The 22,270-nt window shown below is 40.5% G+C and overlaps 1 protein-coding gene across 1 annotated transcript in view; it reads left to right on the top strand.

The window, feature by feature from the left end:
* PTCHD1 (patched domain containing 1) overlaps positions 1-21,233 on the top strand; it is a 61,067-nt gene extending 39,834 nt beyond the window's left edge. Inside the window, exons 2-3 of the mRNA XM_031934996.1 lie at positions 5,957-6,617; positions 19,456-21,233. Coding sequence (XP_031790856.1) covers positions 5,957-6,617; positions 19,456-21,110 — 2,316 coding nt within the window. The 3' untranslated portion in view covers positions 21,111-21,233. The remainder of the gene's footprint in view (positions 1-5,956; positions 6,618-19,455) is intronic.
* Positions 21,234-22,270: the final 1,037 nt, after the last annotated feature.

The following is a 22,270-nucleotide window of genomic DNA, read 5'->3' as shown; positions in this document are numbered from 1 at the left end:
ACGATACCTTGCCAGTTAGCACCTACCCATTTACAGTTGCAGAATATAGACCCAGATCAAGACGTAGTTTGGAGGGATTTGGTGAAGGGAACATTTCATTTAGGGGTGAAAAACAGATATTCCTTGAAAGCATTTTTAAGCACTTTTGATTTAGTGTCACTTGGAAGGTAGTATTTGGGGATGGATGATGTATGTTAAGAAGTCAAATCATAATCTTCCTTTTTACATTTTGTAATGTATGCAGCCTATTTGGGAGTAGAAGAAGTGGGAAGGGGGTGGAAACGTGAGACAAGGAAGGGAAGGCAGTCTATAAAGGGGGCATCATCAGGCTAACTCCCACTGGAGGTGACTGCAGCTCCATCCTGCTGGGACATGGGGAACCCATACGAAGTCCGTCTTCCCTCACAGAAGAGATTGCTTGGAGACTGCTTGAGGCTGCTCCCAGAGCGTGTTAATTGCCCTGCATGGGCAGAGTGGCCTTCCTGCCTTCCCTCTTCCCTTTTCAGCAAGAAATAAATACCAAAAAACAAAAACAAAAACAACCCTGCAAGGTATTGTATAAGATCCTCTAAACCCACCGGTATTTTTCCTGTGTTAATCACCACTCAGGAGCAGATACATCCTTCCTCCCTTCTGTACTGTCCTCTACAAAGTGTCCCTGCTGTCTTCTGAGGAAGATCTGAGTGTGCCAAGGAGAGGGAGAGGAAATTAGACTGGCCTGTCGTGACCAAGCAGCCCACACTGGCTTTGTCCCAGGATCTGGCAGAAGGGGATTATAAGAGCCAGCACCTCCCCAGAATGGGAAATCACTCAGAGAGGGAAATCTTTTTTTTTTTTTTTTCTCCCAGTAAACCTATTTTCTTTACCCTGTTTTCCTTCTGGGTTTCATCTATTAGATCTGATTGCCCTAAAAAGAACTTCTGTGTGTCAGAAAAGCATACCTCAAGTAGCTGTAATAATGTTCAAATTGATATTTATTAAGTTAACTTTCTCTCACCTAGTGTCTGATTATGTAGTTTGTGGATATCACTCATCTTAGAATTATGTAGTGTTAAAACTGGAAGGGTCTGTCCTTAAATATTAGCTAGACCAACACCCTTTTTTACTGATAAATATGAGACCTGAAGTTTCAGACTTAAAGAAGCAGAATGGCATTCCTGAGGTTTCTGATACTCTTAAGGTAGGTAGCAGAAGCCACACTGGAAGCCAAAACTTCATATTACTGGATTCCATTGTGCCCCAGGACCATTTTTCTTAGGAAGCCTGTCTTTGAAAAGTTTTTTGTTGTTTTTTTTTTAAATTTTTTATTATACTTTAAGTTCTAGGGTACATGTGCACAACATGCAGGTTTGTTACATATGTACACATGTGCCATGTTGGTGTGCTGCACCCATTAACTCGTCATTTACATTACGTATATCTCCTAATGCTATCCCTCCCCCTACCCCCACCCCATGACAGGCCCCAGTGTGTGATGTTCCCCTTCCTGTGTCCAAGTGTTCTCATGTTGTGGTGCTATTCACAGTAGCAAAGACTTGGAACCGACCCAAATGTCCATCAGTGACTGACTAGATTAAGAAAATGTGGCACATATACACCATGGAATACTATGCAGCCATTAAAAAGGATGAGTTCATGTGCTTTGTAGGGACATGGATGCAGGTGGAAACCATCATTCTCAGCAAACTATCACAAGAACAAAAAACCAAACACCGCATGTTCTGACTCATAGGTGGGAATTGAACAATGAAAAGTTTTATTTAGCAACATCAGAGGCTGGATGGAGATTAAGAAAAATTGTTAAACTCTAAACCCATCCCCTTTATTACCTGTTAATACTGCCATGTAATGTTGCTGCTGTCTGAACATGAGTTTCGCTGTTTGGATTATTTCTGGTCTCTCTTATTGGACCCCAGATCTCCAACTGTGGCCATCCCATAGCTCAGTCATATCCACTGCCAGTTATTTGAAGCAGGTGGGCTGACATTTCTTTATCCACTGCCAAGTTGTCTTCATGCTCACTGCTGAATTTGTTGGTCTATGCTAAGTGTCCTGCTGTGAAGTGAGACTTGAGAATCAGGTCTGTCCTTATTAACTGGCTTATCTTAGGTAAGCCATTCAAAGTCTCTAGGCCTCAGTTGCACCAGCTATAAAATGAGGATTATAGTGTCACCATTGCCATAGAGTCTGTTTTAAATACATTTTTTAACTGTATAGAAAGCACTTAGAAAACTAATTACTATTATCATTATCATTCTTAACCTGAAGGATGATGAGAGCAAAGAAGCTAATAATTTACATGATGCGTTCAGAGCTTCAGATTAAAACTAATCTCAATTTAACATTCAGTTTTGGCCTCTTTGGCAGCAAATACAATTAATAATCAAAAATATTGTGATTGAAATTGACACTGGATTGGGCTTTACTAGTACAAAGCACTTGGCGTTGTTTACTGTTAGGATTTTCCCTTTGTTTTGGACATTGCATCTCATGTGACTTTTTCCATGTGCAAGTGCAAGCACACTAAATTCAGGGAAATTATGCTATTATTGACAACATAGTAGATTTAATAAGTAATTGTTGAATGTGTGTTGAATGAATAATCTAGAATCTATACATAGTTATGGAAACATGGATTGTATGTTATTTCACATGACAGATTTAGACCACATTAAGGGTCAGGACGATCAGTTTGTGTCATTTTTCCCTTCTTTTTCTTTTCTAAGAAGAGTGTCTCTTACCTAGTTCAATAACAAGCTTATGTGGATTGCAGTTGTCCATTTTGTGGTTTATCTGAAGCATAGCTTCAAACCCTAGCTTCCTTTTCCTCCTGTGAATGTATCTGGTACTACAGTTTAGAACATCCACTAATGTTTCTACTGCCTTGAGTGGGGTTCTTTTAGGAAAGTAAATCAGGACACGCTAAAACTCGGTATAGGTAGATGTTCAGGTAGCATGTGCAGTATATCTGCCCATGGCTATGTGGATTTCCAAGAGTGGATTGTGTCTATATTTCATGTGTATTCATAAGCACCAAAGATCAGAACTGAGCCACTGCAGAAGTCATGGAAGGGAGTCTCAACAGTCTCAACTCCTTGTTATAACCCTTATTATCTATCCCACAGTAGAATCCTACAGATTCCCCCTGCTAGGTGGGTGGCGTCAGCCAACACCCTCTCTCTGGCTGCTTTGTCACTCTGCAGAACTCTGCCACTCAGAAGCAAGAGTGACATGTTCTACCCACCACTCTATCGGAAAGTCAAGGCAGTTTCATCTTACAGCAGCTCTAGAACTAAGTTAAGAAACCTTCCCTCTCAAACTTCATTAAGATTCTCATTTTCCAAGACTCCCTCCTATGGTCTTGTAGTACGCAGGTTAACATGGTGTCTGTTTTCTTCGATGTATGGTCCTAGGGGTCATAGCAGTAGATCTGCAGAGTTGGAAGATCACTAAATAGTTTACAACTCCCCACCCAGCAGGGCATAGTCGTCATAGAGAATGGATGGAAAATATCCCCTTGCTATAATTGGGTTCAGCCCTGTGGCTTAACACCATCTTATTTGGCAATCTTTTTCTCTTGACATATTTAGTAATCACTTTAAGGGAGATTTATTACACTGCCCATGGGAACAAACAATGCACTAAATATTACACTTAGGCATGCTTTCAATACCACTCCTTTTCTAGCCTATTCTGAATCTTTTCCCAAAGTCTTCAACACTTATCAAAACTCTCTCTTGTCTTTAAATTCCTCTAAGTTCTTCTTTCTTCCAAAATAACCTTTTATAATTTGAAATATTTTGTAACTAGGAGTTCTTTTAATCAAAATTCACTGGGCCATGCTTAGAGAAGAATTGATAAAAACACACTTTCACAGCTTAAAATCATTGAAGACATTTTTCTCACAATTAATCCCAAAGCATCAAAACAAACATTTAGCATATGATTAGGCTGTGAAAGTAGCCTCCTGGGGTGGGGTGTGTGTGTGTGTGTGTTTACATATTTATATAAAGGAATTCAAATTATTTCAGCCAAACATAATTCAATGAAATGTTTTCTGATCCTGTGGGTTGGTACCCATGAAGAGATGTGGGGCAAGGGGCCACTGAGAATTAGGATTCTCAACTCATGCTCTGTGCTAATTAAAGGACTTTGATAGCTGGTGCCCCTCAGACATTTTTTTAAAAGCATAATATCCCACTCATCCAGGCACATGTGCAGCAAAGTGTCTTAACAGATAATCTATTTAGAACAGATTTGAGAGAAAATATATCAGGATCATGGAGAAGGTAGTGAGTTGTAGTGGCACAGCTACAGTATAACAACTGTGTGAATGTTAAATTCTAGCTTCTTTACAGATGAAATGTCCTTCATTCATCAGATTCATAATGGCTATCTATACTCTTGAGAGAGTCCACTCAGTGCTAAGCACAGTCGTAGCTGTACTAGTTTACTTAACACTCAACTACATGTCTGTCACTGGCCTCATTTTGCACACGGGCCACATTTTATACAGAGAAAGCAAAGCCACCATGAGGATAAGCTGCTGGTGAGTCAAAACAGTTAAACTAAGGACCTGTGTAGCTACCACTGAAACGGTACCATGATGCCATTTTAAAAAAGACAGTGATGAGCCCCGCCCTTCCTCCTACCTACATGGTCTCCCTGAGCCCCCGTTTTCTTATCTGTAAAGTGACTTGTTGAGAGAATTTAAGGCGTGAAGCCCTGACACGTGGTAATAGCTCATTTAAGTCCCTTAGTCCAACCACACCCTCGACTGCCTTGTTTTCTTATCTTACTAGATTACACATACTTGTACATATCTGAAATTGAGCATTTGTGATTTTTAGGGGTGGGGCAGTAAAAGCACAAATTCAGAAATTAGTTGCTAACAAGAACCTTAGGCATTCAGATGCCTAGAGGTGTATGGTGAGGGGCCAAGAGCACAGGTTCTGGAGCCAGACTGCCTGGTATAGCTCAGCTCTGCCTTTTACTATGTGTGTGACATTGGGCAAGTGACTTGACTTCTCTGTATTTCCTCATCTGTAAAATGAAGCTAGTACTTGTACCTACTTTGTAATTTTCTGCAAGGATTAAATAAGTTTATCTGTGTAAAGAGCCTAGAATTGTGCCTGGCATGTAGTAGGGGCAGTTAAATTAGTGCTTGTATTCTCATGCGTATTTTGATGACAATCATTCAGCACCTGGGCACAGCAAATTCAATATGGAGCAAGGTGTGTAGAATAAATCCCATTGTTCTGCTTTAGCATGATTCCCATATATCCCAGCCAGGCTCTTACAGTTATAGCTCCCTTCCCATACATGTAGGCAAGGAAAGCCAGAGAAAACAAGGACCCTCAAGGTAAACCTCTTGTCTTTTATGGTAGAGAGTGATTTAATTGGATAAAGAGATCATTTAACTGCCCTGCAAATCAGCATCAGAGGACGAGTCAGCAGAGGATATCTGCATTTGGAATTGCACCTTAGTTCACTTTTTATGTTACATTTTCAAGAGGGAAACTAAACAGGGGACCTATATAAGATTTCCCAATAGTATAGACCAATTGGGTCACAAATAAAGAACACGTGGAAAGAATACTGGTGCTTTAATGCAGCATTTCTCAAACGTCAGCTGCATCAGAATTCTTAAGACGGCTTGTGAAAACCCAAATTCCTGGGCTCTACCCCAGAAATTCTGATTTACCAGGTCTGGGATGGGGCCTAAGAATTTTCATTTCTGACAAGCTCCCAGGTTGTGCTGCTGCTGTTGTTCTAGGGGCCACATTGTGAGAACCACTGGTCAAATGTGTGTTTCACATTCCTACTACCTATTTCTTATCTAGGTTTATAACATTTAATTTGAACTGTTTAGCTTACAGGTGGAATGTCTACCCTCTCCAAAAAAACAAAAATAGAAATATTTGATTAATAAATACTGTCATTTTTTTCCCCACAGTTGCATGCTGCTGTCACCAAGATCCAGGTTCCAAGGCCTGGTTTTAATTACACGTTTGCCCATATATGTATCCTGAATAATGATAAGACTTGCATCGTGGATGACATAGTGCACGTCCTGGAAGAGCTAAAGAACGCTCGGGCCACCAATCGGACCAATTTTGCTATCACATACCCAATCACTCACTTAAAGGACGGGAGGGCTGTGTACAATGGGCACCAGCTTGGGGGCGTCACTGTGCACAGCAAAGACCGGGTGAAATCTGCAGAGGCCATCCAGCTCACCTACTACCTGCAGTCAATCAACAGTCTAAATGACATGGTGGCCGAGAGGTGGGAGTCCAGCTTCTGCGACACTGTCAGACTGTTTCAGAAATCCAACAGCAAAGTCAAAATGTACCCTTACACGTCCTCCTCACTGAGGGAAGATTTCCAGAAGACCAGCCGCGTATCAGAACGTTACCTGGTCACCAGCCTGATCCTGGTGGTTACCATGGCCATCCTTTGCTGCTCTATGCAGGACTGCGTCCGCAGCAAACCCTGGCTAGGCCTGCTCGGATTGGTGACCATAAGCCTGGCCACTCTCACTGCAGCTGGGATCATCAATCTTACTGGTGGGAAATATAATTCCACCTTCCTGGGAGTCCCTTTCGTCATGCTAGGTAATTACTACCCTTCATTTTTCTGTTTCCTCCTGCTGGTGGTGTTGACTGGGTTCCTAAAAGGCCAGGAATAGCCATCTAACAACTTTGTTTCATTTATAGTATCTTCATTTTGCCCAAAAGTCCTGGGACCAACTCTATAAAGTGCTGGTAATCAGCAAAAAACAACCTAATCTGGTAAATGTGCCAGAAGTTCAAAGTCCTGGGTTCTAGTGCTGACTCTCCATTGAGCAGCCATGTGGTGTTTAGCAGGTATTAATCTTCTCTGTGTCCCAGTGTCTTAGGTTGGGCTTCCCCATAAGCAGGGCCTTGAGACAAAGATTTGGATACAAGTACTGTATTTGGAAGGTGAGCCCAGGAAGCACCAGTATGGGCGTGAGGAAGTGAGACAGGAAGGCAGGCAGTTGAAGGTATGTTAATGAGCCCAAGGTATATTACGTTCTGCCCATTGCTGTGGGCACCTGTGGTTCAGCCCCACTGGGGACCTTTGGGAGACCTTGTAAAACACACCTCAGAGAGGTCCTCCCCTGGTGTGAGGAATTTGGGCTGTTTTCCCACAGAGGGCTTGTGATTAATTGAGGGCTGCTCCCCAGGCCAGTTAACTCCCAGTACTTCCCAGGGAAGACCGAGCACACTCCTGCAGCCAGAGAAATCCTTCAGGTGACTTTGTAGTCAAGCCTTCAGCAAGCTCAAGAATGGGGAATGGGAGGGCATGCTGAGAGTGTCTGCTACTCTCAGTTTCCCCACCTTATGAATAGAGTGGATGTGAGCATCACACAAAAGGACATGATAAATGTATAAGAACTTTGAGAGTGACATGTGAGAAACCAGTAGGAAGTAACTTTTTTTCCTTTTCTTACTATGAACTCAGGAGAATATTTTAAAGCAATGCTGATGGTGACAGCGTGCTTCCAGTGTGTTCACTCATAGGGGCTGCAGGAACTCCCTGATAGAGATTAATGGTCAAAACAAAGCCATAGTGGCCATAACATCGGTTGCCCTGTCCATCTGTTATCAAAAATGGCATGCCCAGCAAGCCTGATGGTAGGGTTCTTGCGGGCCAAGGATTCAAGAGGTTCACTTTCCCCCTTTTCTATAGCAGCTTCTTATCGATTCCTTTAACAAAATTAAAATGTCATTAGGAATCATTTTTAACGTGACAAATGAAGTGGCACTTTTTTGTTAACTAAGAAATAACCACTGTTGAGTTCATTAGTGTGCCTTATGCCCTGTTTTAGAGTAGTAGAAAAGAATTTCCTCAGGAAATCTCAGCTGTGTTATGGGCACATGATAAGCAGGGCTGGTGGGGCTGCAAAGCCACAGAATTACATTCTGCCCTCGATTCTCCGTGGCCTGAGGAATTGAAACCTAGTCAATAAACATATACTGGTAGCTTTTGTGAAAAGCTGGGCACCGTAAGGAGACTGAGCAGCCTGATAATTTGATAATGTACTTGCCACTGCTGAAAACAACAGAGAAGAAGGCTGCTGTACCTCCTCCTGAATTCAGTCTATTAAGAAAGCAGCATAACTTGCCTCTTTACAATAACCCCAAGACCATGTGGGTTGACTGTGGAATACAGGGTGGTTCCTCGAACAGTGAGTAGGACTGAGGATTAGTAGCTTCCACAGAGGCCTGTATCAAGGTGGAAATTAAGATGTTTTTTTGCTCATGATTAGTCACAATCTTGAATGTTTTGGGGGTTACGGGAAGGGTTTTCGTTTCGTTTGTTTTTTAGCTTTTCATTTTCTTGCTGCTTTTGTGGGAGGAAGAGAAATAGGAATAAGAAAAGAGTGGGGAACTGAAGGGAGATCGTAAGGTTCTTAAGGTGAGGCAAAAGGACGCTGGAGCTAGAAAAAGGACAATCAGTGCTGATTTTATGACATTCCAGGTTGTTACCAGTGAGCTCAAAGCATGTTAGAATATTTAAAACTTCTGAAAAATTAATTTAACTAAGTAAAATAAAATTATAATATTTAAAGTTTCTTAAAATTAATTTTAAGTAAAGTAAAATAGCAGTATTCAAAACTTAATTTCACTAAAAATGAAATTGTAATATTCAAAACTTCTTAAGATTAGTTTTATAAAGTAAATTGAAATATTTAAAATTTCTTAAAACTTACTTTTTTGTGCTTTTTAAAGAGGTTTTAAATACTGTAAGGGAAAGTCAACACAAAACAGACTATGGCAGATAGTATTGGTGCAGGGAAGGATGTAAGAGATGGTAGGATGGAAAGATGCTGTTAGCAGGGAAGTGTCTTTAAAAAACAAATCCAGAAATAGTAATGCCACAGATCCGCAGACTGAGTATCACTGAACTTTACATCAGAGTTCAATTCAGAAAAAATCTGGCATTTGCAGTGAAAGAGACCATGCACCACAGGTGCCCAATAAGCCCTTGTTTGCAATTTGTGAGGAATGTTATGTGCATTGATTTGATGGCGGTTTTCCCTGCTGACAATCAGTGTGCAACCTTTCTGTACATTCTCAGCCCAAAGCATTCTCAAATTACTTAGTCATAACATGAAAGGAAGCTACATGTTTTAGTAGCTAAGGCCCATTTGCAATAAATACTTTGCACGATGTAATGGGTGCTTACTATGCTCATAAAGCTAACAGTGCCTGGATTTAGGATGTTCGCCCTCCTGTATTTCTCAGATAAACTCTTCATTTTTAAGAGTTTATAAAATGAAATATAAGCAAGAGCCGCTTCATAAATGTTGCATTCAAGGCCATCGCTTAATTCTGGGTTTTTTTGATGACCATTCCTAAAATACCAGTAAATATTTCAAATGACTAAGAAGAAATTCAGTGCTAAGGGTTTTGGCACTACAAAAAACTGTCCAGTATTTAAATTTTCCTGTCTATAGCTTAAAATGGCTATGCTTAACCTAAGTAGATTTAAGCAAAACTTGATTTAGTATGTTATATAAATACAATATCAAATCAAAAAGCCTCATTTAAAAGGTAAAGTATCTTAGAAAAAGTCTCAAACAGACATTTCCTTGGCTGTCAGTAGGTCTACAATGTGATAAACATTATAGATTGAAAATTCAACAAACTGAACATTGTCAGTGTGATTCTGGTCACATAGGCCAAATCCAGCCAAATGCCAAAATGACACTAGATTTAGAATGGAAAAATTTAAGATCACATGTGTCAAGCAGTATTAACCTGACAAAATTCCAGAAGAGGAAAGAATTTGGATAAACTCTTAAGAGTTCACCATAATGGGATGTGACTGTGTGTTTCTAGCCAAGATGATATGTGACAGTTCTGGCAATAAGAATATATCCTACACAGATGAATCATTTTGGCAATGATGTAAGCATAGATACATCATGATTTAGAATGTTTTTAATCAGCGTTGTGCATACTAGACAATCCCACTTCTGCCAAAACCTCTGTCCAGATGAGTCATATCAGTTTATTTAGAGCTGAAATCCTAAAAGGTCTACAGTATTATAAATGTTCATCGACATTTTTTAGTTACTCTAATTTGGAGAAGAGTTTATTTGGTCTATACCCTTATCGTGCATAAAATAATATCCCTTCTTTCCAAATATATTGATAACAAGTAGTGAGAGTTACTTGAATTGCTATTTGTGAATATATGATGCTAATTATTTTAATCTGTTATGGAATTTCCTTTAAAGGATGAAGATTTACACCATTATTCTCCAGTTGGGTATGATTTTTTAAATTGGCATAGGTTTTCTATGTGCAAGCTCTCCTTACAGACTTAATGTTTCCACAGCTTTGCTGATCAGATACAAATCAGGAAAGGGATAGAATGTTAGAGGATATAGAAGGGAACCAAAGGAAAGTTTTCTCCCTTCTGCATCTGGAAGGTTTGTTGCTTCATGTACATCCTGTACAACTGAAAAGGAGAATTGAAGTCATAGTGAAAGAGTTTGGATATTAGTTTCTACATGTAATCTAGTTTATAAAGGTTGCTTTGCATTTATCAAGATACAAGAGCCCCAGAGATTTATGAGATGAAAAATACTTTCTAAGCCCTTTTTCAAATGTTTGGGATTTGAGGTCAGCGGTCAGATCCAGGGTATCCTCTTCCTTTTGAATTATCCAACCAGGCCACTCAGATTCAAGGATGTGAAAGGAAGAAAGAATTAGTGGATTATTTCTAATTTGTGGATTAGTGCTAGGAAAAGAATAATAGCAGGGAAGTTTGGCTTCTTTCAGCTGTGTATTTTAAGATTATTCATATGTAGCAGAAACCAGAAGATTGGGTTCCATTCTTCAAAAATTTGTTCTCATATGATGCCACTTGAAATGTAATGCTCATAAAAAGGAAAGGGCAAAAATACACATGCAAAAAATTTAGTTCCAACTGAAAAATTGTAATTATTAATTATTTTTGCTCTAAACTTAAGCAAACCTGAAAGGTTTTGCTTTCCTGATGAGTATTCTGATATATTTCTAAAGTCATGAGAAAATGGGGGAAAAATCAGTCAGATAATAATGAAATTTAAGCCATATGAAATCACCAATATCCAACCATTTTTGGCCTACAAACTTGGTACCACTATCTGGTCATTTTTGAACTACAAAAATGGTAATTTTGTGTGGTTCAGCCTAATACATTATTGTAGAAATCCATTATTTGTAACAATATGACAATTTGCCTGATGGAGTAGAAGTATATTAGAATGCTGTAGAAATCCTTTGCTTAGATATAAATCAGTAATAGATTCAGCATGTTATAGAGAAAAAAACTGATTGATAAGAGTTTTGTTGTTCACATTTTTGTGTACATCTGTTTTTTAAAAAGACATTTTATTTTAGTCTTTCCAAAGTTTGTCTCCCGAATATCTTTTTTTTGTAATGGCCCATGGTCATTATGGGACTAATTTACAAGGAGATTATGTAATTTAGGCTTGTAATTCGTTCTTGCCCTTTTATTCTTATGCTCCACCAATCATATTAGGGTGAGAGTAGGTGGAAAGAAATAGATTTAGGGGAATGGAACAAAACAAGTTTTATTGTTCTATTTTTAACCATGAAGTAAGACAAGAACAGGACTTGGGGGCACAAATCCAGGAAGGCAGAACTCAGGCAGAGGAATACAAAGGGCCTTTGTCTTTGACCCAGGATTCCCAGATATCCCCTAGGTGGTCTCTCTACCCGGTCTTGCCCAGGGAATGAGGGAGTGACAGACCATGTAAAGCTTGGGCAGCAGGAGGCAACATCAGGACACTAAACTAAACATAGACCCTGAGGAGGAATACCTGGCATCTACATTTGGACTAGACTCTCAGAAAGTCACAGCTGGGCAGTCTTGACCAGATGGATATACAGAAGCTCACAACCCAAACAGGTTCACAGTTACTGTCAAGGAAACCCTGCATTTCACCAAGGCTATTGTATTACTCAAGAACCAAAATATAGACAGATGGAGCCCGAGAGAGGGATTCTATAGCCCCTTCTCTACACTGATTGGTGTAGCAACACTCACATTATTTTGCCTCATCAGTAACATAAATTTCACATCAGCCTACTATTCATCTTGTGTGTATGTGTGTCTTTATAACCTATGTGCATAATATATATTATATATCACATTAGCTGTATTATATATCATATGCAATATGATATGTAGTAAGCTCATGTTATGTATTTATATGTATACAATGTGTTTATAACATATTATATAATATATATTGCTTGAATATTTACATAGAAGTACTATATATTTCTCTGTATATATTATCTGGTATATAGAGTCCAACATTTTGTATGTAAATATATAAAATATATTTGAATAAGATATGCCATATATACATGTTTATATATTACATCTGTATTCTATACGAAAAGAAATTACACAATGACCATAGCATATATTATGAGCCACATTTATACACACTGGTCTTATATAATGTACATACACACAATATTGAAATACTTTATCTTTAAACAAGGAAGAGCTATAAGCAAATTCATTTCTAGAGCTCTCTTTTGCAGCTAACTAGTGAAGAAAAATCATTTCTAAGACGAAAACCCAATGCTCTGATTAGAATTTTCAAAATGTGACAAGTATCTGGTACAAAGAATAAGATGTGTGTGTTCCCCCGATGTGAGCATCTGTCTTTACTTAAACAGAGTACACCTTTATTCTTACTCTTAACTGTGAGACAAAACAGGCTGCGATAAACCAAACAATTCAGCTTATAAAGTAAATGTTTATAACTGGCAAAGTGTAAATGTAACCCAATTAATGAACTTCTCCCTGAAAATAGATGTTACTCAACCCAGACATATATACACTTTAAATTTCTTCTTAAAAAAACACAAAAATCATGAATTTATGTGGATGTCATTGAAAAACAGGCATCTTATAAACATGAGCTACTTAGTGAAGTTTTTCTAAGAATAAAATAGGCTTTAAGCAGATTTTGCTTATGGATTATAGTCTATGAATTTTTGAGAAGAATATAGTAATTTTATTTCCATATATGAAATTTAGCACTGCTCAGGCATGCTATAAACAGCTTCAATGACTCATGATATTAAATGTTTTCACGTTGAAACTGAAAGATCATCCATCAATCAGCAAGCCATCCCATTTCCTCCTTCTTAGCCATTCCTTACTTTGAGGAACTCAGGATGAAGAAATCCTGCTAGTGTGGAAAGGATTAAAATGTGAGTAGCACCCAAAGGCATCTATCAGCTGCTGTGTTGTGGCTATGTACATTGGGACAGGTGGGAGAATCTGGCCCTGAAGAAAAATCTGACTTACAAAATCCAGAAGTATTGTACAAAGTAGATTGATTTGCCTATGATTATTCATTGAAAACAAAACAAAACAACAACAACAACAAATCACCCAGACTGTCTCCAATAGCAAAACCACTAAATACATTTAAAATATTATTCACTTTATGAGCAACTTTCCAGAAGTATATCTACTGGGTAAAGAAAGGTTAACTCTCAACTATTTGTTAGTGGATTCTGTCTTACTGGATTATGAACAACCCTGAAGGATTTGATCAGGCCGCAGAAAGTTCTGGGTGACAGTGAGATTTAATCTCTAAGGATGATTGATAGTCACCCTCAGTGATGGGAGGATTGGCCAGTTGAGTTTTTTTCCACCATTAGTGTTATTTATCATCTGTGCTTCTTTTTCTCTTCATTAGCTCCAAAGTCTGAGAGTTAACAACACATTCAGATATAAAAATTTTGAAAAGAAGAAAAATTATTAGCCTAAATTCTTTTTTTTTTTTTTTCTGAGACGGAGTCTCACTCTGTTGCCCAGGCTGGAGTACAGTGACGTGATCTCGGCTCACTGCAAGCTCCACCTCCTGGGTTCACGCCATTCTCCTGCCTCAGCCTCCTGAATAGCTGGGACTACAGGCACCCGCCACCACGCCTGGCTAATTTTTTGTATTTTTAGTAGAAACGGGGTTTCACCGTGTTACCCAGGATGGTCTCAAACTCCTGACCTCGTGATCCACCCGCCTCGGCCTCTCAAAGTGCTGGGATTACAGGCGTGAGCCACCGCACCTGGCCTAGCCTAAATTCTTTAATAGTTTATTTTATTAGATGACAACCCCAAAGTTTACTGCAAATAAAATTAATAAAAGCAGTTTTCTTTTTAAAATCACACTCCTGGCCCAAATTTTGCCTCAACATTAGTGAAGAACCCTACTGGCCTGACTAAAACCTCGAGCTGCCTCAGAGTATTCACTCATGAATAATTAGAACTTGGCGCTCTCTTCTCTCTCTTTCTCTCTCTCTCTCTCTCTCTCTATTTGTGTGTGTGTGTTTTCACATACTAATATGCATTTGTTCTTATGCATGTAACAATACAGACATGCAGTGTAACAAAAATAGAAACAAACATCTTGAATATGCTTTTAAAGGACAAGAGAATGCTTTAAAAGCATTTTTATCTTCAAAATCTGATAGAATCAGGATGTGTTTAACAGTTCCCGTTGGCAACTCCTCAGTCTTACACTGTGACTGTAAAAGAAGGAATCCCCTGGGATGTTGTATCATCCAGGGTAATCCTTAGAATGTGAGGATGTCAGGATGTTGAGGTTCCTGATATCCTCACTATGATATAGTCTTTTACCTCAAGGTCTCAGGCTGTGACCTGGCCCTCAAATGATGAGTCATGACTCCCATTACCACCATAGGGTCCCTAGTGACCAAAATCAAAATCTGTATTTAGGTAGCTCCGCCCTGCCCCCACCCCATGAGTTCTGTCACCAGGGAGTCCTTGTGAACAGACTTGGGACTTTGGAGATGGGAAATTGTTATTTGCCAAAGTTATGCTTTATGCCAATGACATAGGCCCACTGGTCAGATTTCACAGAGAAGCTTATAGAACTCCAACTTTGTAGAGAAGTTTTTAAACCTAGAGTGCAAAGCCAACAGCAGTACTTTTGCTTTTAAAACACCTTTTCAAAAAGTAGGAAACAATAGTCAGACCTCTGAAAAGTATCTTCAGTCCACATGCAGTATCTGTTTGCCCATGTCTGTAAGATTTGGCATTAGAGTTCCACTTGCTGGACTACAGCCTCAGAATTAAGAGAGCAGCAGGCTGGGCGCGGTGGCTCACGCCTGTAATCTCAGCGCTTTGGGAGGCCGAGGCAGGCAGATCACCCGAGGTCAGGAGTTCAAGACCAGCCTGGTCAACATGGTGAAACCCCGTCTCTACTAAAAATACAAAAATTACCCAGGCGTGGTGGTGCGTGCCTGTAATCCCAGCTACCCGGGAGGCTGAGGCAGGGGAATCACTGGAACTTAGGAGGCAGAGGCTGCAGTGAGCCAAGATTACGCCACTGCACTCCACCCTGGGAGATCGAGTGAGACTCCATCTCAAAAAAAAAAAAAAAAAGAGAGCAATGAATGATGGTGATGCTAAAGAATGGAGCCATCCCCTGAAAGAGTAAAGTGGAGAGGAACAGAACCTACCAAAATCTATCTTCTCTGCCTCTCCTTGACTCCAAGTGGTTCAGTTTCTGGAGTGCTAGTAAAAGATAAGGTCAGATCTGACTGGAGGAAAAACTGAAGAAATTCATCTCTGTGAAATTCTCCTACCTGCCATTTCCTCTTTATTCCATCCCTACTTCCATTCTCTGTCCCATTTCCCAGACCTAAGAGAAGCTGCTTCAGTAGACCACTGTCCCAGAGGAGTTTGCATTTAAAAGGATACCCTTGAAAGTTCCAAGGGGAACTCAGGTATAATTCCAGCATTCTGGAGGGCAGGATGGGCCTCATGTCCTAGGGCTTTTGGAATGTGTCTCCCCTTGAATCTAGGCCAGAAAACAGGGTCCTCACTGATGGGCTTTCCTATAGGATAACAGGCCAACCTCTTCAGCAAAAATACCCAGCTGTGAGCCAGGACTACTGCCAGCCAGGCACTCCAGGCTGCTAATCCTTAAGAGGTGACCACAGCTGTGCTGGCACTTGTCCCTCCCTTGACTGACAAAGCTTCAGGAAGGAGGCCCAGTTATGGTATCAGCAATTGTTCCAGAAATCCAAAGGGCTCTTGTAAGATGCTGTAGAACTCCAGTTTGGGGTTTCGGGTGTAGGAATCTGCTAGAGAGGTGTGGCTTGAGAAAGGGAAATCTGACCTATCAGGAATGGTGGTAGGGGCCTTTGGAGGCAAAGCCAGGGATAACTAGCAATAAATGCTGAGTGATCAGTTAGAACAAATTCTTTCTCAGGGCCTCTTCTGATTTCTGTGAGTGGCTTCATGTACACACCTGTAGCAAGAAGAACTAAGGAAAGGCATTGTTTCCAAAAGTCCCAAGAATAGAATTAGAATTCTCTTTGGAGCTGCCCCCAAACCAAGAACATACGCAAAAAGAGCTGGGACTCAGTATAAAAGATCAAACTATAGAAGGACAAGGCATTTAAAATGCAGCAACAGAACTCAAGAGAGAAGCCAACAGCCTACTTCCACCTTTCCTTGATTTTGATTACTTTTTTTTTTTTTTTGGAGACGGAGTCTTGCTCTGTTGCCCAGGCTGGAGTGCAGTGGCCGGATCTCAGCTCACTGCAAGCTCCACCTCCCGGGGTTCACGCCATTCTCCTGCCTCAGCCTCCCGAGTAGCTGGGACTACAGGCGCCCGCCACCTCGCCCGGCTAGTTTTTTTTTGTATTTTTTTAGTAGAGACGGGGTTTCACCGTGTTAGCCAGGATGGTCTCGATCTCCTGACCTTGTGATCCGCCCATCTCGGCCTCCCAAAGTGCTGGGATTACAGGCTTGAGCCACCGCGCCCGGCCAATTTTGATTACTTTCATTCTGGGCCCTGGAGCCTCAGTCTTGTCACCTAATATCTCTGTTAATTCAAATTCCTTTTCTCAATTAGCTTCTAAGATTATTCAACAGCAAGGTAAGAAATTGATTCCTATTGTATTTTCCAAGAATCAGGGTCAGATATTGTCATTATAAAACATCACACTGATTTTTAAAAGAACTGCAAAACAGATTTAAGTTCTATTATATGGCTAATTCTAATTCTGCTATGTGCTTTATTTTCTTGCCATATTTAATGACTCAGTACTAAAACCCTGTTTTAATTTTTTGTGTGTTTCTGGCAAGTAGATATCATTAAAAAATTATTTCCCATTTACAGTGACCCCCTGAAGTGTGCTTTGCCCACCAAAGCTTACTTGCTCTACATGGCCCCAGAAAAAAAAAAAAGTCAATATTACTTCTTCAGGGACAGTGCCTCAGAGATATTCTCTTTTTACCCTCATTGTCAAGGGAATAGTCACTTAATCAGAGGTCAGTGGGTCCATCTTGAAAATATACTAGAAACAGATTTACTCATGTTCTGTCTCCAGACTAGATGTTAACTACCTAAGCATAATTAGCAACAGGATGCCAGTCACTGAGTGTACTTTTTACTTCATGTCTGGGGAGTTTAGGTGCCTTCATTTTAATAGGGACCTTGGTGCTAGTTATCAAATTGACAGTCTTGACCTGACTTCTAAAAGTGGCTGTAAAACGATGCCTAGTAAATTAAGATAAATGCCAAATTCCTCTGAGGAAATAGGCCTAAATCATTACTGTGAAATGGGCATTCAGGTTTGGGGCCAGGACTTCACAATAAGGATATAAATACTAGCCTGGGCATGAGGGAAGATGTGCACTTAGCTATTGTACACACAAGATAACAGTGACTCACTTTATTCAGCATTATGCTTGGCTGGAGATTTTAAATTCCTTTTTAAAAACAAGACTATTGTACCACAGGGTAAAGATTTTATTATCCTCAATAATGGGATTGAATATGCCAAGGCATGGAAACAGGAAATTCGATCTGCTGATACTCAGTGCCAAGACAGGGGTTATCGAAATCCACAATGGGTCACTTTGGTGGGCTTTCCAATGTTGCAGTGGCCTGGAAACACAGGGACCTGAAGTAGGGAAATGTCTGACTCCAACTAGGAGAGGTGGTAGAAGTCATGCTAGATCAGGTTCCAGGCAGTAGTATGGAGTCAGAACATAGGCATTTACTGTACCTCTGCTATTTCAGTATTGCTGGAATACTAAACCGGGAGGCGAAGGCACTAAGCAGTTATGCAGAGGGGTTACTGATCTGGCTCTTTCCCACAGATGCCACTATCAAATAGTGCAGAGAAGCTAGCAGAGTCACTGCTGACGTATTATATCACTGCTTGATAAGTCATGTATGAATAACCAAAATTGGTCAAACAGATCCCTGAAGACAAATTGCAAGTCATAAACCTTCAACCTGAATCCTAATTTTTATCAATAACCAGGAGAGTTCATATTTATCTTATTTTTTCTGTATTTTCTTCACTGAAACTTCTTCACTCCTACTTATTTTGCTTCCCTCTTTCTCAGATTTATTGCTTCCTGCCCTGATATTTGGGGAGGGAAAAAAGAGGGGGCTATGATTTAGTTTCCTGTCAAGACTCAAATTAGATACACTGCCTATTTATCACTAAAACCCGCCAGTTGGCCAATTTTAAATGAGGTGACGGGACATTAACTCAGAACCCTCTGCCCACTGTCTTCCTCGGCACTGACCCCTAGCCAGACTTGTGGGAATGGAAAGCAAAATGATGAGTGTCCAGACATCTTCTCTTCTCTGGAATGTTCCACCAACCAGACTGCACCAATAACCCTAAGCTATTAATGGGAAAAATCCCCAGGAGACATATGCACAAGTTTAATCAGCTTTTATTCTTTTTAGAGTCAGGGTCTTGCTCTGCTGCCCAGGCTGGAGTGCAGTGGCACAATCATGGCTCACTGCAGCCTCCAATTCCCAGGCTCAAGAGATCCACCTACCTCAGCCTCCCGAGTAGCTGGGACTACAGATATGAGCCACGATTCCTGGCTAAGTTCTTTCATTTTCTTTCTTTCTTTCTTTCTTTTTTTTTTTTTTTTCTTGAGACAGGGTCTTGTTACATTGCCCAGGCTGGTATCAAACTCCTGGTCTCAAGTAACCTTCCTTCCTCAGTCTCCCAAGTTGCTAGGATTACAGGCATGAGCTCTACTCAGCCTTCTGTAGTCAAAAGTTCATCTAAGTGCAGGTTGGTTGGTGGAACACTCCAAAGAAGAGAACTTTCTTAAGCCAGAGGGAATATGAAGATCTTTGCTTCTCTATCTGCCCTTTCATTATCTATTAACATTTACGATTCATCAAAACATGGGTCTGTCTCCCCATAGGAGAAATCATTGGCATTGAGAAATCATTGGCATTCACATACCCATCACCACTAGGGTTGGTTATGTTTGCCTTGACCCAGTAGTCCCCCATAATCAAGCTGATTTCCCTCTTAAGAGATTAGTCCTTTAAACTTCTGCTCTGGTCTTTTTCTGCCCCCTTAGGTCATGGATTATATGGGACTTTTGAAATGTTATCCTCCTGGAGGAAAACTAGAGAAGACCAACATGTTAAAGAGAGAACTGCAGCAGTCTATGCAGACTCCATGCTCTCCTTTTCTCTCACCACTGCCATGTACCTGGTCACCTTTGGCATAGGGGCCAGCCCTTTCACAAACATTGAGGCAGCCAGGATTTTCTGCTGCAATTCCTGTATTGCAATCTTCTTCAACTACCTCTATGTACTCTCGTTTTATGGTTCCAGCCTAGTGTTCACTGGCTACATAGAAAATAATTACCAGCATAGTATCTTCTGTAGAAAAGTCCCAAAGCCTGAGGCATTGCAGGAGAAACCCGCATGGTACAGGTTTCTCCTGACAGCCAGATTCAGTGAGGACACAACTGAAGGCGAGGAAGCGAACACTTACGAGAGTCACCTATTGGTATGTTTCCTCAAACGCTATTACTGTGACTGGATAACCAACACCTATGTCAAGCCTTTTGTAGTTCTCTTTTACCTTATTTATATTTCCTTTGCCTTAATGGGCTATCTGCAGGTCAGTGAAGGGTCAGACCTTAGTAACATCGTAGCAACCGCGACACAAACCATTGAGTACACTACTGCCCAGCAAAAGTACTTTAGCAACTACAGTCCTGTGATTGGGTTTTACATATATGAGTCTATAGAATACTGGAACACTAGTGTCCAAGAAGATGTTCTAGAATACACCAAGGGGTTTGTGCGGATATCCTGGTTTGAGAGCTATTTAAATTACCTTCGGAAACTCAATGTATCCACTGGCTTGCCTAAGAAAAATTTCACAGACATGTTGAGGAATTCCTTTCTGAAAGCCCCTCAATTTTCACATTTTCAAGAGGACATCATCTTCTCTAAAAAATACAATGATGAGGTCGATGTAGTGGCCTCCAGAATGTTTTTGGTGGCCAAGACCATGGAAACAAACAGAGAAGAACTCTATGATCTCTTGGAAACCCTGAGGAGACTTTCGGTCACCTCCAAGGTGAAGTTCATCGTCTTCAATCCGTCCTTTGTGTACATGGATCGATATGCCTCCTCTCTGGGAGCCCCCCTGCACAACTCCTGCATCAGTGCTTTGTTCCTGCTCTTCTTCTCGGCATTCCTGGTGGCAGATTCACTGATTAACGTCTGGATCACTCTAACAGTTGTGTCCGTGGAGTTTGGAGTGATAGGTTTCATGACACTATGGAAAGTAGAACTGGACTGCATTTCTGTGCTGTGCTTAATTTATGGAATTAATTACACAATTGACAATTGTGCTCCACTGTTATCCACATTTGTTCTGGGCAAGGATTTCACAAGAACTAAATGGGTAAAAAATGCCCTGGAAGTGCATGGGGTAGCTATTTTACAGAGTTACCTCTGCTATATTGTTGGTCTGATTCCTCTTGCAGCTGTGCCTTCAAATCTGACCTGTACACTGTTCAGGTGCTTGTTTTTAATAGCATTTGTCACCTTCTTTCACTGCTTTGCCATTTTACCTGTGATACTGACTTTCCTGCCACCCTCTAAGAAAAAAAGGAAAGAGAAGAAAAATCCTGAGAACCGGGAGGAAATTGAGTGTGTAGAAATGGTGGATATCGATAGTACTCGTGTGGTTGACCAAATTACAACAGTGTGATAATGTCTGCTTGGTATATTTTCACCTTAGGTCTTATCAAGACCAAAGAGATTATGTTAATGAAACAATTAAATTCAAAGTTGTTCCCTTTTTTAAAGATAGGAAACAGGCATTGCCAAAAAAAAAAAAGGAAGGGACAATGGGGAGAAATGGGCATGGCATATTTTCAGTCTTTAAAACAAAAGAGTTGTTATGAGAATTCACACACACACACACACACACACACACACACCCTAGGAGACCTATAGTCTCTTAAACTAAGATCAAATAGAAGAAAGCTTATTAACAAGCAGGATCCTGTCTTATCCAAACTGCAGATGTTGCTGGCATTGTGACAAAACCCACTGATAGAAAGGTCAACTGCCAAGGCAGAAACAGCTTTAAGCATTGTTCAAACAATAAGGCTTCCAGAACTTCTGTAGAGCAGTAGCTCCAGCCATGGTCTGTGGTTTGAGGTTTTAGCTGTCTCACCTAGCTCCCTAACACCAAAGGAGATGCTCTGAAAGTTCTGACCAGCAAAAGCAAGCCAGAGCCTTGGAAACTGATACGTGGTAGAGTGACCATCACTCATGGACTAAAATTGTTTCACCCCTAAATTCACCCAGGTGAAGCAGTTTTGTTGTCTAGAATGAAATTATCACATTCCCCCATTGGTATGCTTTTAACATTTGTATAGTTTGGTTTGGTTAAAACACCTTAAAACCAATGACAGCTCCAGCACTGCAGAACTGGTGTGATTCTATTTTGGAAGAGCTTGTCACTTGTCACCAAATGGGTCTGCTTTATTAGTTACAGCTCTTGGCAGGAGGATCCAGGGACCCAAAACCACAGAGCCAAACCCAAATACCTGGCATGATGGAGCAAAAGCAGGTGTCTACTTGGACCCAGATATAGTGTCTCCATTTTAACAACGACAACAAAATAGCCAGCTGGTACAGCTGTTTGTGGTTGGCCCTACATGCGTTTTTTGCATGGATACCCAGAAACATCTGCCCACGCATAACTGAGGGAAAGAAACGAACACTGAAATAGTAATTTGCTGTTGCTTCCAACTTGTAGTGCCAGTCTGCCTTTGCTATGAAACACACCTGCTCAGAGACAGAGAGGGGAAGATCTTTGGTAAGTCTAAGTCCTGACACTGAGAAGCTTTGTAGAAGTGC

The sequence above is a fragment of the Piliocolobus tephrosceles genome, chromosome Y (genome assembly GCF_002776525.5).
Source record: "Piliocolobus tephrosceles isolate RC106 chromosome Y, ASM277652v3, whole genome shotgun sequence".
NCBI lineage: Eukaryota > Metazoa > Chordata > Mammalia > Primates > Cercopithecidae > Piliocolobus > Piliocolobus tephrosceles.
Note: the sequence above shows the minus strand (reverse complement) of the source record. Positions and strands in the feature narration are given on the sequence as shown.